This window comes from Rhineura floridana, chromosome 3, assembly GCF_030035675.1.
Source record: "Rhineura floridana isolate rRhiFlo1 chromosome 3, rRhiFlo1.hap2, whole genome shotgun sequence".
Taxonomy (NCBI): Eukaryota; Metazoa; Chordata; class Lepidosauria; order Squamata; family Rhineuridae; genus Rhineura; species Rhineura floridana.
The window spans coordinates 57,485,045-57,501,763 of NC_084482.1; the positions used below are offsets into that span (position 1 = coordinate 57,485,045).

At 38.9% G+C, this 16,719-nt stretch overlaps 1 protein-coding gene across 1 annotated transcript in view; it reads right to left on the reverse strand.

Annotated features, from left to right (window-relative positions):
- The window catches only part of CACNA1G (calcium voltage-gated channel subunit alpha1 G), a 270,527-nt gene that overhangs the window by 47,385 nt on the left and 206,423 nt on the right, over nucleotides 1-16,719 (reverse strand). The window contains exons 24-25 of the mRNA XM_061616021.1: nucleotides 13,140-13,190; nucleotides 4,997-5,148 (exon numbers count right to left, since the gene is read on the reverse strand). Of these exons, the coding sequence (XP_061472005.1) occupies nucleotides 4,997-5,148; nucleotides 13,140-13,190 (203 nt within the window). The remainder of the gene's footprint in view (nucleotides 1-4,996; nucleotides 5,149-13,139; nucleotides 13,191-16,719) is intronic.

Genomic DNA, 16,719 nt, shown 5'->3' on the forward strand with positions numbered 1-16,719 from the left:
TTCTCCTGTTGCTGCAAGTGCCAACAGCATCAATTGTGTTGGTGTGGCACCATTTTGCTTCTACCACAGTAGCTGAGACTTAGCATTATTGCAGGGCATTGTGGAGGGGAAAGGGAGGCCTACATAAAATGGTGAAGAGTATTTGGAAAAAAATCCGCAAAGTGGCCTCACTTTTCTTGAAGAGTGTGTGTGTGTGTGTGTCTGTGAAAACTCAGAAAAATTCTCAGAAAAATGCCTTCTGAGAAATTTCAGCTCAGCTTTATGTGGAATCCTGAACACCATGACACCAGTCTTGCTGTACTGTGCTGGTTTGACAGGCAGCCATTACTATCTAAGTACATAGCAAGACTGGCTGGTAGAATTAGCGTAAAAAGCAACAACAAACTTGAGCTCCTCCGGTTCATAATCAGATGTGTCACTGAACAATGCTAGACATAGTTCAGAACACAACTAACATGCTCTAGTGTGAGGTGATTGGAGCAACCTTCTCACAATATTTACAAGATGCTCCTGTCACATGGGTCATTAACTCCCACCTTAAACACAGGTGTTTTCTCCCACTGTCTTCTTTTTAATTGTTTCACATTAGACATGCAAGTACTATATAGCTGCATTGACTGTTTCACCTTTGCTTTTGTCTTGCATGTATTCCTTGTTTTCTCAAAGCAGGAGGGAATAAAAATATGTACAGTACACAGATTGGCACCCATTTCCATCTAACTGTCATAAGCAAGTGATTTGGCAGTTCACTGTAAGCAGTTATTATAATTTGAAAGTGATCCTAAATACAGGAGTTTGGCATCCTAATATATCAGGGACCTGCTGCTTAGCCAAAATGCTGAGTCACCACAGTAAAAATAAAGAGAGGCAATTGTTTTTCAGTTCAGCTGAATAATAAATCCTTCAGGCTGAAGAATGGATCAGATAGTCATCTAATGCAGTAAGATTAGGGGTGAAAGATTTCAGGATTTGATCTAGAGATGATGATTACTACTGCTGCTACTGCTGCTGCTATGTCTACTTAAATTAGCCCCACTGAACTCTCAAATCATCCTGCAACATAATTATTAATATAATAAAAACAGTTAAAAACAATGTCAAAGCCCATCTAACACACAACCCTAAAACTATGGGTATTATGTTTTTGTGCCCCATTAATAACTCCTGGACACAGGGGGAAAGGGCACTACTGGTTTATACAAAATAGTTATGAAAACAGTATATGAAACCATGCTCAACTGTTTTGATATCCTGATTTGTTGACTATGGTTTGTGCAAATCACAACTTCCCATATTCAGGTGAAATGGGAAACTGGTTTGTTGCAAACTGCAAAAGGTAGCTTCTTTTTCTATGCAAGGGAGAAGGGGAGAGGAAGCACTTTTGTCTGAGGCTCACCACAGCATGTTCTCTATATGCTAAGATAAACTATGGTTAGTGTGACATCTGAACGTTGCCAGTGTAGATTGGTGATTTTTGCAAAACAATTATAAAACTTTTTGTTTTATTTTTATTGTCAGGAAAGAAATGTAAAATGATTACACTTCTGCAACGATATTCACTATCAGAAAAACAAACTGAGTAACTGTTTCAAATTACAAGAAAGGTGTTTTTGGCTAAACATTAGGAATGACTTTCTGATGGTATTAGCTATTTGATAATGAATAGACCGCCTTCATTTCTTCGTTAGAGGTGTTTTAACAAAGGCTGGATGGCCACTGATCATTTATTTATTTATTTATTATCTTTATTTATACCCCACCCTTTTTCCAGTGGAACTCAGGGAGGCTTACAACAACATAAATACATATGATTAAAAGATTCAAAATTCTACATTAAAATAAGATTAAACCATTAGCACGATTAAAACATTTAACATCTACTTAAAATAAATAAAACAAATTAAAATAGTGCAATTAAGCAATAGACAATGCAGCAACCTCTCAACGAACTGTCCTAACCACCTTTTATTCTAAAAGCCTGTTGGAATAAAAAAGTCTTTGCCTGCCGACGGAAGGACAATAAAGAGGAAGCCATCCTTGCCTCCTTAGGAAGAGAATTCCAAAGCCTAGGGGCAGCCACCGAAAAGGCCCTCTCTCGCGTCCCCACTGATCAGGAATCCTGTAGCATGGATTTCCTGCAGTAGGAGAAGGTTAGACTAGAAGATGATCTTGGAGGTAACCTCCAGCTCTGTGATTCTATGACTATTGTAATAAGTGTCACAATGCATGTGAATCATGTGGAATAATAGCAAAGGTCCTTCTAGACCAACATTCTTTCTCCAACAGGGCCAGTCAGATGAATTTATTTATTTATTTATTTATTATTTGGTTTATATCTTGCCCTTCCTCCCATCAGGAGTCCAGATGAATGTGAGAAGCTTACAAATAGGACATGGTTTAATAGTTACTCTCTCGTTGTTTGCTCCCGAAAGAGAAAGTATAGGGAAGGAAGAAAAAGAAGGCAGAAGAGCTGTCAGGGTAGATGAATGCACCCTTATATGCATGTGTGGTTTGGTGACAATAAGAGCTAAGAAAACCATGTCCAAAATGACGATGCCAAACCCAAGTGCCATGGCAAACAGGAAATCCATGTTTCCTATGATGACACTTTAAGAAACTAAAGATTCTCTTGTACTTGCTGCATTTCTTGAGTCCTTGCCACTAGTGAATGACAGAAATAGCATCCGCATAACTAAAAGGTCATCATGTTTAGCCCTTCCTTGGGAAACATTACCCTGATGTGAGATTTTTCCTCTGACACTGGACCTGACAGAATCAGTGCCCAGGAATGGGCAAAGAATAAAATTTCCACATCTTTGTAAATTCTATCTTGGCAGCAATTAAAAATAAAAGGATAAACCCTCTGTATGATGTAGATGGAGTGACAGCTTCAGTATAGTTTTTAAAAAGGTCAGCAAAGGATCCCTTGGGAAAGAATTTCCCACAGAGATTAGTTTGCCAGGGAGAAAAGATCTAAGTGCTAGAAGACCCACAAATTAAGGCCCTCTTTCGTTGTTTTGCTACCCTGTACTGTAAGCAGATGACATAATTGAAGATGTGGAAAATTAAATTTGTAAGAACTGCATAATGCCAGAGGACTTGGAATTCTAATAAATTGCACACAGCTTTTGATGTTCAAGACCACTTCACATACTATGAAATTCCTACACAGAAGGCCCTTCCTTGTATTTTATTTAAAACATTTATATATTATGTAATCATTTGCTTTTCTAAGAGATGAACATAAAAACAAGCCATAAATAAAATATGGTAGAAATTAAAATGTTACATACACATATAGTAACGTACACACATGTAGAATCAAGCCTTGGTATTAGGTGGAAGTAGAGACTTTCTCTCTATAGACTGCTAATCATTCCTGGATTATAGCAAGGAACTCCTTGGTATATGGACAAAGTGTATGGTTGTTGATAGATCCAGTTTAGACTAGGAATGGACAAATCTCTCAATTTCCGTTTCTCTGTTTCTATTTTTTCTAGTCTTCAATTCACCACATTTCTTCATCAGTTTGCTTTTTTAAAAAGTCCTTATGGAAATTCACCAGCATTTCAGTATGCATTTCTCCTAATACATTTTTTCATGCACGCTTCCCTAATATTCCTATTTTTGTTAGCAATTTCCCCTAAAGTAATGCATTTTTCTTTTATTTTCACTAATATCAAGATTTTTATGCACACTTACCCCTAATCTATGCATATTTTTTGGATTGAGAAGTACATGGGAAAGTTGGTGGTGAACAGGATTTAGAAGCAGGACTGACAGTGACATATTTAATAAAGTTATGGGCAGATACCAAAATGTTTATATTAATGATGCAAATTTTGAAGGATGGCTGTATTTTGGTTTGCATATTTATTTATTTATTATTTGATTTATATCCTGCCCTTCCTCCCAGCAGGAGGAAGTTTCAGGAAGTGTGAATTAGGTAGGTTCACATTAAAATGCAAACTGAACCAAATTTATTCCACACCCCTTCTTTGCACTCCCTTGGTTTTATCCAGATTGCATAGTCCCTAATACTGAACAATTCTAATGAAAGCACAAAAATGGGGGACAAGATGGGAAAACTCTGCCCTGCTCCTTTGCACAAAGAACAGTTCTAAATGTTGCCTTCCACCACACTCTAATAATTCTCATAGGCATGATAAAGCACCTTGAGCTCTAGATCCAAACCCTATTGTAGTAAAAAGGCACTCCAGGAATGTCTGATATTAAGTGTTTTCCACAGCACCCAAAGAAAGTATATCCCTGATTTAGCACCTCTCATTCTAATAGGGGGAATATAAAATTCAATGTCAGGCTGAAGACTATGAATTTGTCTTTTAGAAATAGAACCAGGCTGTTCTTTCTGCATATAATGAAAAGCTACTTGGTTTAGCAAAGAAGTACTAAACAATTTTACATCTTGGCTATAAGCACACTAGACACCTACAGCAAAGCATTTCCATTGGCCACACCTGGAGGGGAAAAGGGGTTGATCTGCCAACCAGTTGCAAAATCTGTGTGAACCTGAATTTAAAAAACACACTCAAGCTGATCCCACTTGGTTTTACAGTGAAAAGGGACAGGGTTTGACTAGTGTCATGTGCTCCCATTTTCAGAAAAGAGAGGTGGAGACGCACTGGAACCAGCAGAACAGTGAGTGTGTTTCTACCCCTTGATTCAATAGAGAGCAATATGGCTCTCTTTACAAAGAATATCTCTTGGGTTTCAGTGTATGATTAGTGTTGCTTGGTTAGAGATTGGTAATAAAAACTCAGTTCTGGTGCAAACACTGCTTTCATTGACAAAGCTGGGTGAAAACTAGTCCCCTTTATCATCATCTTCTCCCATTTAGCGTGGCAGCATAGCCACTGCATCTTGATTTCTGTTTCATCCCTTTTTCCATGTTAACTGATGCAATGCTAATTCCATGTTGGGGACATAACACGTTTGCTAATTACCCTCAGCATCTACCAATACTTTTATATCCTACCTCAGGCTGCTGGTAGTGCTCCATTGCCATGGTGATGACATTGAGCCCAATCACACCTGTGATGAATAAATCCAGGTAATGGGTGGTGCACATTTGGTGAATCAGAAGTCGGAAGCGAGAGTAATCAGAGTAGTATGGTTTACACTGTGCCTCTGAAAAGAAAAACAGTGGAGAAGCAGATCAGTTTTCCCGTCCTAAGACCAGTTGCATTGGCTTTCAAAATTTCAAGTTGATGCATTCAATCAAATTCATTACACTTTTTAGCAAGGAGTGGGGTGGGGGAAAGGGGATTGTATGTTACCATCCTTAATGAATAGCAAGGTTACAGAATCATCTATCTGTTTCAACAACTGCAAGAAAACATGCAAAACAGCCAGGCTTTCAGAATTAGAGATAAGGTGAGTATAGAATGGAATCATTTCAGTTTCCAAGATCATTTTTAATGTAAAGATTACTGTTTAAATATATATTATTACATATCCCTTTTAACTTATGTAAAAGAAAATTAATAATCTATCACAACTGAAAGAATGTAGTTGATGATCATCAGGGTTGTATTAATAGTGGCTTGTTGCATGCTTAAATGAGGTATCCAATCCCATTTGAAAAGAAGCTTGGAGAAGAGACCGAGTTTTGGGGCAAGTCAGTATGCAAAGGCTTTTGACAAAAAGACACAGAGCACTGTAAGATTATACTTTAAAGGCGTCCCATTACATTTTGAGGGTGGGTGTATCTGTGAAGGAATGTTTGCATGCCAATGGGATATATGGTATTTTGCAATACACTGCCCAGTTAACCTTGTGTATGTAAAGCATAATACTATGAGCTATGAGCCACAGAGAGGGGAGGGGGGAGAGAGTGTTTAAAAAGATAATGTGGAGATTGCTATTCAGGCATAGAGGATGGTAGGAAGATATCAGTAGATCTTGATTGGGCAAGCAATATCATGTAATGTAGGGATGTAAGGGGGAGAAATGTAAAGGGGGGGAAAGAAACTTTAAAAGAATAAATAGACTATTTGAAAAAGCAGACATGAACCTATATAATTGCATTTTGAAATACAAGGTAGAGGAGCAGGGAATAACCTCCCCTAAGTTGTCAGTGCTATGAAAACAATTTGTGAAATAATGTGGGTGATTGCTGTCAGAATTTCTGTCTCGGAAATAAATAATCTTCCCATTTGTGTGTGATTGCCACAATGCAGATGTCCCTGTTAGTCTTCTGTGTTTGGCTGCATCAGGGATGACACTTACTCTTTAGACCCTGAATGTTCCTGCAGATAAACTCATTTACTCACCTAATCTCTAACGAGGAAATGACAAGTCTGAGTCTATAATTCAGGACAATTTTCAAATACACATTATAATGTAGCATAAAATGAAAAGGACTGTCTTGAAGATGTCAGAGTATAATATTATGACTGTAATTAGATGATCAACTGGTTATGAAAATTATTGAGCCAAGAGAATTGAACGATGTGGTATTTAGCAACTCTGAAGAAATATAGATTTCCATGTATTGCTCTGAATATAAATTTGGGAAGGATGAAGTACAAGCATCCATGATTTTGAGGAAAAACTAATTTTTAGGACATTGCATTTTTGCAGGATGTGCATATACAATTTGCTTCTCAGGTAGGCGACATTCCAGTCTCTTACTCCTGAGTCAGGTACTTCTCCAGCTGCCCAATCTTTTTGCATGGTGGAGAAGTAGGCACATGCCTCTTCCCTCCATCTATGCATCTAAACCAAGGGATGGTGAGTCTGTGGCCTTCTAGATGTTGTTAGACTCCAGCTTCCAACAGCCCCAGCTAGGATGGCCAGTGGTCAGGGAGGGTGGGAACTGGAGTCTAACAACATCTGGGAGGGCCACAGGTTAGCCACTCTGACCTAAAGGAATTTGTGACGTAGGCCTTTTATGTGAACAGCCATACTTCTGGGGGCTCAGTTTGTGCAATCTTTTCCTCTTCTGAAAGGAAAGAATCACTTGTGCACATTGGCCTCTGCAAGGAGGACCAAGACACGAGTTACTTTAGGTGTGCAGTGGAGAGGGCATGTACCTGCGCCTCTTGCACATGAAATAATCACCCACCCAGGTACATGTCTGAGCTAGGGATTAGCTCCTCCTCCTTGATGATGAAACATCCAACCCCCACCCCCCAAGATTGTGAAGTTTGAGAATCAGAGAGAAGACTATTCATTTAGCAACTTATACTGTGAGATTTGGTTAAATGATCCCAAACATTTGCTCCAGTACTTGGAAATAAGAGGCTGCATTGATACTTGCATTTGGAGCTGCCATTCTATAGGCAATCTGACCCTGAATGCCATGGCATATTATTGAAGAGACATACAAAGTGAATTTTGATGCTGAATTTAGTCAGCATTTCTAAGAACAAAACAAAAAAGCTAGACAGGTTGGTAGCTGGCTCACTCACAACTTTCATCAGAGCTCTAAAATTCTGCATAAATATACATAAAAAACTGAGATATCTCGATGGCATTATGCAAAGCTATGAAGAGGAAATTAACTAAAATACTTGAATACAATTAAGTTATGAACTGGGGCCCTGGCAATGAACCAAGTTATCATTTCAAAGAGAAACCCTATTCTAATTTACTGATCTCTTATTGTTCAATGCTTATCCATAATTCACATTCAAGCAGGAAAAATGTCACCATTTCAACTTTTCTTTGTGAGGATTTATTTATGAATAATTACACTGGAATCCAAGGGTTCAGCTATGACTGGCAGATTAATTCGAAACTCCACACAATAACAAAAGAGGCTGTTAACATACAGCAGGGATTTTCACAGAGATTGTAAAAATGTTACCTGCATAGCAACAAAGCATGTGGCAGCATAACCTTATAAGCAGGGTTGCCCATTTTCCATTCTGAATAGTGTGAGTGAAGACAGATGTAATATTTAAAGAAATGCTCCAGCTGGTTCTTCACCTCTAGTATGAGCTCAGTTTCACAATTTGCTTGAGAGGTATACAGTCTATCAAGCTGAACACTGGAACACATAACTCAGGTGGGCTGCTGGATTTTTAAAAACTTTAAGTACCACACATCCATTCACTTGTTTTTATATTCATCCTTTGTCATATTAAAGGGAGACACATTTTAAAAATAGCTGCAAAATTATCTGGAGATTGTGGAGGAAAGTATCTTGATAATGATGATACAGGCACTGGCCAATTGGCACTGGCCACAGCCAGATTTGCTGCAAAGTTGTACAACCTTTTCCACCCCTCCTCCAGAGCTCAATCCTAGAGCAAAAAAGGTATGTTTTTGGATTGGATGAGAAGGTGCTCCATACCTGCTCCACTGTTCTGCAAATCTTAATGTCTGTCTTCACCTCATTTTTGTAAGGCTCACTTGTAAAATTCTTACCTGGTTGATTTTTTTGAAAGGCACATACTACTTTCTAATTCTTTAGTTAATTTTAAAATTGGTGTCAGGTTGATAAATCTGTAACTTCACTGATATAAACATTTTGGTATCTGCCAATAACCGTATTAAATATGTCACCTTGTCAGCCCTGCTTCTAAATCCTGCTCACCACCAGCTTTCCCATGCTTGACATGCTGTCATGCATATTAGTGGAAATTACAGCTTTTACCTTGAAATGAACCACAAATAGCCACACCATGCTTCCTGTGGGCTTTAAATTAACAGCTACTGTGTTTAGGTGGGCAGGGAACCTTCTTTTTGAACAAAAGTGTTGTTTCTCTTTGCTGGTATTATAAAGAAGCCACATTTATGATTGTCTGTAAATTTAGGTACTTAAAATGTCTCATCTTGTCCTGAAGTCCGTGCCCCCCTATGGAATAGCATTATTTGAACTAGTAAATATTTGGGAGATACCAACATCTTGGGAAATACAGACATCTGTTCAAGTCTAGGTGATGAATCATCACACATAATGACACACCACCACAAATACTGCTACAATACACTGACTGGGTCAAGAATGAGAAGAATATTCAATTAGGAAAATACTGGAAAGATTAAGATACTATTATGACATTGAGAAGATCAATGATGTCTATGTGTGTGTGTGCGTGTGTGTGTGAGAGAGAGGGAAATGGTAGGGTAAAAATAGCAAGAAAATAAGGATACAATGACGAAAAAGCCCACAATAAAACAACAGGCACTGCCGGGAAACGCAGGTTCTAAAGCAAGCTGCTTAGGAGGGCTCAGGGAATAAGGAGGAATGGACTTCTGTTGATTTGTTACAGACTCACACTGATTTTATCAGAAAGCAGAATCTAGACAAATAAAAGTGTTTCCGGATACAAATGACAAAGCATCCTTTTGTGTAATAGTGCCATCATCCATTTCCACATGGTGGTTGCTACTCAGACATCCTTTTATGCTGATGGTAAAAAGAGCTGGTAGCTACTAAGGTAATTTCAAGTCTTCCCTCTCATGGTGGTTAGGTTGGAAGATTAGATACGGCTCTACCTGTCTTTCACACCAGAAGGAAGGAGGAAGCATGACAAAATATTGTTGGATATTATCCAGGATGCACAATACCATGACAGATCAATTAAGCTCACTGGACTGCCTTCAAGTTGATGGCAACCCTATGAATAGGGTTTTCATGGTAAGCGGTATTCAGAGGGGGCTTACCATTGCCTTCCTCTGAGGCTGAGAGGCAGTGACTGGCCCAAGGTCACCCAGTGAGCTTCATGGCTGTGTGGGGATTCGAACCCTGGTCTCCCAGGTCATAGTCCAACACCTTAACCACTACACCACACTGGGTCTCTTCAATAAAGCTCATACAACCATCATATTGACCTTGTAGTGATTGGCCACCGCATGGAGTAAACATGGCAATCGAGAGCACCCTTTTATTCATAATTTGGGCAGGACATAGCTTGAAGCAGACAAAACATATTTCTATTTGTCTTCAGATTCTGTGGAATGATACTCTGAAGTGATCTGGTGTGGCAGCTGTAACCAGCTGTCTAATAGTGTTGGCATTTATGTATCATTTTGAATGGCATCTGAGGTGGCCAACACTGCATAACATTTCACAAACGGGGTCAAATACTCCCCCAATTCTTCATGGATTGGATAAGAGGTCAGGGATGCAGCCTTTACTAAGCAGCTGGGTTTACAAACTGTCCAGACAATATTAAGTTCAAAGTGATGTGCACGGGAGTAACACTGACATTTAAACAAGTGGTTCTATTAGTCTTTTTAGTGAATGGCATTTTTTAAAAGCAAAGTGGAAAATGGTTAAATGATTCCCATTGAGAGTTTTCCTGCTGTGACAGACAGCATGTCCAAAAATAAAATCTTGACTTTATACCAGCAAACAATACATAGCACATTTTCTTTCTACAATTTGTAAAATGCAAAGGAATAAAGACATCCTGGGTTTTCAAGTTTGAATGTTCATTAAAGAAAGTTTGTAGAGCATGGGTATCATTGGTTTCCTATCATCACACACTCTTAAAATGTTTAAGAAAAGAGGCTGTCTCTGTCCTTTCACACCAGTGAGCATTATATCATGTTTAATAATGCTCGTGTACCAGTATGAGGCAACAACAAAGGAAAGACAAAGTACAGGTCTGAACATCAGACATTAAAAGAGGCAAAACTTAAGAGATTCTCTGTGAGCCGCACTGGAGAATGTCCCATTGGGATGAACCCAAAGCATTCAAAACAAACAAAGGCAACAAAACATTCAAATGTACATCTAAAATGTTAAGATTAGAATCACATGGAAATGACAAGTCTTAGAAGATTTTCCTCTAGCCCTTGTCCAAGAGGATGGACAGATCTCCTAGCCCACACAGAGAATATGACTGTGTAAATGTAAGGAAATAAAACATAAGGAATTGTAACATTGAGGAGATTCCGGATTAAAACAAGCTGGGTCATTTTGGGCAAATTCATTTATTTCTCTGTAATGCAATTTATTTTTATACAAATTGTATTCTTACAGGTGCACCTCAAATTAGCCGCAGTAAGGACCAATCCATGACATCACTTTTTCTTGCACTGAAAACAACACAAAATTTATTCTTTCCCCTTACATGCTATATTTATATGTGTATGAATTATTTTTTTACTTACTTACTTATATACGGAGGACCATTCAATGAAAGGAGCCCCCACTGCAGTGATCTAACCCAGACAAAGGGTTATCACCCCACTGAGAACTTGGGCTCTATGTAGATATGGGATTGTCCACTACATACTATCAGCATGATCCTAAATACATTTTGAAAGTAGTTACATTAGTTTCAGTGGTACTTACTTCCAAATAACAGTGCTGAGGAGGATTGTGCATATGCACAGATCAATATCTAGGTGGGTAAAACAATGAGAGCTGATACACATATTACGGTTTATCTCAAGAGGTTTAATACTGCTGAGCTGCAATCCTCCAAATTCTTCATGGACTTTTGGATGGCAAAACGAGGAGGGATCTTTTTGCCAAATTTTCTTGTGGTGGAGGAGAGAGCAAATTTCACAATTTTTCTCACAAAACTCTCTTCTGGGAAATTTTGGCTCATTTAATATTGAATAAAACTCTATTGTTAGTTTACACTGGTAGATGAAGGAAGCAATGGTCTAGGAGAAAAGGAGCAGATGGAATAGTACTTTCTTCAACAATAATATTAAACAATAACAAAACTGGATCCACAGTTGTGTCCAAAATTCATAGATGGCAAAATTCAGGAGATCATTTCACCAAATATTCTTCAAGAGAAGAGCCTAGGAGGAGCTCAAAAAAGAAAATGTTCAAAAATTGTAAAAAAAAGTCTGAGTAATTTAGGCTCAGCCCTAGTAATTAGTACACTGACTTCAAGGTGATTGCAGGAAGGAACAAGTAAGTAAGTTGCAAAGAATTTACTAGCTGTCAGTGAGACTCATATGTGGGTTACTATTGCAGCATTTGCCACAGGGGTAGTGAACTGCTGGCCGTGAGCCAGGTCTGCCCCCACCCTCCAACAATATTGTTTGCACCTGCAGAAACCCACCAACTCTGCTTGTGGTGATAAAATATGCAATGAGAAGCAGTTTTAAAAGATGTAATATCGCAGCATTAGGCTGGGTGAAGAGATTTAAACCTCTCTACACAGGAATGCAATGGGGAGGAAAACTGTACCCTCTCCACTTTTCAGATCTATCATCATCAAAGTGATAATTATTCTTCTGTTGTTGCAATGCTGGAGGAACTTAAGCCAGGTTGCACTGGGGAAGGATGCAAAGCATTCTAGGGCTTGGAGCCATCACAGACTATTGTGCTCAGATAACCTACCTACCTACCTATCACTCAGGCGTCTGCCCCTCTCATGGCTAGCACAAAATGAGACACCTCTGTCACTTTATGCCATTCACAATAGGTAAGACTCCCTCCCCTGAGTTGTCTGTGAAATCCAGTACACTTTGTGGAGGAGTGGGGGTCTCATCTAATTTTGCACAGAGCCTTGGAGAGAGGAAGAGAAACTGCAAGGGTCTCTCTCTCTGCTTCTCTTCAAAGGCCAACACACAAAAAAGAGGCAAGATTCCCTTTTCCTCTCCAAAGTTCTCTGGTGCATGCAGAGAATGTGGAGAAAGGTTGAGGTTAGTGTCAGCTACAAATAATGGCTGGCTGTAGCTACTAAGGGGGGGCAAAACCTGTGGGCCTATAATTGTGTAAATACTGAGGCAACTTGAGGGCAGGATAGCTCAGGGTTAATTGCCATACATAAAACAGCTCCAAAGTGGATGACCCAGACATCGGGTGGCATTCATTGCTAATCTTGCTCTGAGTAGACTCACTGAAGTTAATAATTAATTTCAATAGGTCTACTCTAAGTAGGACTTAGCTGAATAGAACCCATTATCCGGAATCTCTTCCTGAAGCAGGGGAAAAAAGGGGGGGGGCATCTGAAAATATTTGTGATGAAAAATAACTAAAAATAAGATTAATATTAAAATTAAATGTATGAGTGGTAAATCACACCTACAAATGTTTCTTTTAAAAAAAATAACATGCATGAAATGTGGAGTAAGCAAAGAAAGACCTTCCACCACACAGTCTAGCAAGAAGGCTCACAGGACCAGTGGGCAGCCGTTAAGTCACACAGCACCACCATTCACGTGAGACAAAGACGGCAAGGACTTCCCAGTACCTGGCACTGCACTGGCTGAGCTCTCCATTATTACATCATCCAGCATTAGATCTAGAAGAATGAAAGGGCATTAAATCACCGGAGAGGACGTGTGGCAATTCTTCATTCCACCTTTAGCACTTCATGCACCGTCACTCTGACCAAGCAAACCATCACTCTGGCAAGGCAAACCAAGAGCTCTGCCTGCCTAATACTGCTCTCACACAACACCCACAAATTTCAGTGGAGCTCATACAGAAGCAATGTGGAGCAGACGGCACCCAACTCCACACCACCGGAAGGTCTTTGTTAACTAATCAAGCATTTAAGCCTAGAGGCAAGGCCTAGTCTTCTGATTTATCACTTGTCCAGTTTGTAGCTGGTTGAAATGCGATGTTATTATTAGCAATGCTTTTTTTGTAATGGTACTCAATGGTACAGAATACTTTTGCTGCCCATGGCAATCGTTTTGTGCCGGCACCCAGAGCACTTTCATCAAGGTATGAGTATTGGCTCCTCAGGTTTTTTTTACCAAAAAACACTGATTATTAATATTTACCTTGCTTTTCACTGTAAAAACCCCAAGGTTGTTGTCAAGAACATTAGAATATTAAATAATATCATTAATGCCATTAAATACTATAATAAACATGAGAACACTCAGAATATTGATAGACTGGGATGGAGAGAAGCTAGTCCAGAGGCGTGTACACGCTCAGAGGAATTTTTAACGTTTTTTGCAGTGACAGACCACCATCAAAACCTGTGTTTACAGATCCCTTCAGCTTCCAAAGTCTTTTCACAATGCAACATTTGGTGAGTGTCTGTACGTGTGTGTGTCTGTGTGCATGTGCAGATCAACAGAAGCCCATGGCACCTTTGCAATAAACAGAACTAGTTGACCCTGAACATTGTAACGAATGGTGAGCAGAATATGAGATTCTTCTTCACTGTGAGATGATGGCAGATGACTAAAGGGAAAATTGTTCTCTCATATATCAATATAGCCTTGAAGGGATCTATACGGTACAGTGGAATAAGCTAGAATTGCTACATTGCATTCTGAATGCTACACAAGCAAATAACAGGCAAAGGGAAGCCCTGAATGCAACCAAAGATCACTCTTTCCATATTCCCAGTCAATAAAGTATTAAAGATATCAATATGACTTCTGGGATATTTTACACCAGAAAAAAAAATATGAATTTAGTAATGCTTTCAAAAGAAATGTAAAGCCTGCAGTGTCAACAAAATCCCAATAAAATCAGTGGTGCTATGCCAGGACTAGTCTAGAGTCGACTCTAGTAACTACCTTGTAGCATGGTCAATAGTGGCCCAGGGCAACATAATATAGCACAACCTTGGCGTCCATATTGTTCCATGTGTGATACAGGAAGGCGGGAGCAGATATTCTAATTAATGCAGTCTTCATGCCACTTATCCCAGATAGAGAGGCATCTATCCCACTGCTTTAACAAACTGAATAATTAATGGGTTATTTAGATCTAAATATTTAAAGAGGTGGAATACCACATAACATGCCAACATGTAGAACAAAACTCCAGTGACCATATGTGTTAGGGGCCCATTTGGCATAGAGACTTGGCAAAGGAAAGGTGTGTTTATCAGTTCCCCTGCTCACTGCTTTTCTGCTTCAGCGCCTTCCTCTGTACTACTTTCCAGGGCTCCAGACATATGTTTGTGGGGGGAAAACCTGTATCTAGGATAGGGTCGGAGGACAAATTTATTCAGTCCACATTTTTATTAATTTTTTTATTACAATTACATCCCGCTCTTCCTCCAGACTTAATTTGTTGGGCCTGGACTTATATGCAGATCAGAACACAGCTGTTAATCAGATTATGCACTTTTCTGAACTTTGTGATATAGTTTCAGATGTTTTTTTAATGCATATAAAATTTGCATTTTACCAAAAGATGCATACAACAACATGCATTTCCAGAGGGAAGTGCATTGAAAATCATACAAAAACAAATGTATTTTAAGTGAAGTATGTATATAAAATGTGTACAAAATATGTACATCTTAAAACCAGAACTCTATGAGAGGAAAAAAGGCTGGCTAGTTGGAACAGGCAGGAAAACAGCTGTTGGAGGAAGAGATAACCACCCCCCTCACCCCCAGCAGCAAACGCTACTTCTCCACTTACAATTGTTCCCAACCCAATGGTCCAGAAGTGGACATCATGGTTTTTGTAACACTCATTTTTGCACAACACATCATCATTCTGCCCTTAGGCACCTTTGCAATTTACATCCTGAGAGTGCTCGGCCAGTGCAAACCCTTTTGACACCTGTTTAGGAACTTCCAATTTTCAAAACTTTTTCTTCATAGTGCTAAGCGGCAGGGATATCTGCTAATGAACACAAATTTCACTCCATGCAATCAACCAAACAGATTTTAAATGAATGTTACGTTATAAAGAAGTTTCTTTCTTCCATAAATACTATATGGAAGTTTTCTTTGCAATAACATCCTATTCTTCAGTAGACTATCGGATTGTTCTCTCTCTCTCTCTCTTAGACAATTACTGATATAATTCCATGCGTAGTGTAGTCTGTGACTTCTTTTATAAATTACTCATTAAGAATGTAAGAAAAGCCTTCTGGGTCAGGCCAAAGGCACTTCTAATCCAACACTCTGACCTCACAGTAGCCAACCAGATGCCTGTGAGAAACCCACATGCAGGACCTGAGTGCAACAGCACTTTCCCTTCCTGCGGTTTCCAGCAACAGGTATTCAGAAGCATAGTGCCTCCAACTATGGGGACAGAGCATAGCTAGTAGCCATTGATAGCCTTATCATCCATGAATTTGTCTAATCCTCTTGTAAAGCCATCCAAGTTGGTGGCCATCACTGTCTCCTGCAGGAATTAATTCCATAGTTTAATGACGTGCTACATGAATAAGCACTTTCATTTGTCTGTTCTGAATCTTCCAACATTCAGCTTCATTGGATGTTTATGAGTTTTAGTGTTATGAGAGAGGGAGAAAAAATTTCCTCTATCCACATTCTTCATGCCATGCATAATTTTATACTTCTATCATGTCATCTCTTATTCACATATTCTCTAAACTAAAAAGCCCCATTCCTTGTCTGTGTGTTTCCCCCCAGAGATTTACACCTGATGTTATAGCTAAACATAATTACAAGTATAGGGGAAATGCCTTTTTAAAACTTGAAAAGAGAATGAACACTAAGCTTTCCAAATCGGTTCTGTAAAAAGTTACAATCACAGCAAATGTGAAATTAATTTCCAAGGAATTATTAATTGCCAATGGGAGCTCATATTAAGTGAAAAAGCTTTCAGTATGTTTCAGTAGGGGAAAAAGAAATACAATCCTCACCACATCTGATGAAGCCCTTTATAATGAGCCTCATTAGTGGAGATCACAACTATTAGGTTTACAAATTGTGTTTATAGTGTTATTGTAGCAAATACTAAATCCCTAAATACTTACATTAATTTTCAAATTTAGGAAGGAACCTAAAGGTGTTACACAAATAATCAGGACCACATCATAATGTATATCACACATTACCTTAACTACAATTTTATTTTCACACTATATGTGTAAAA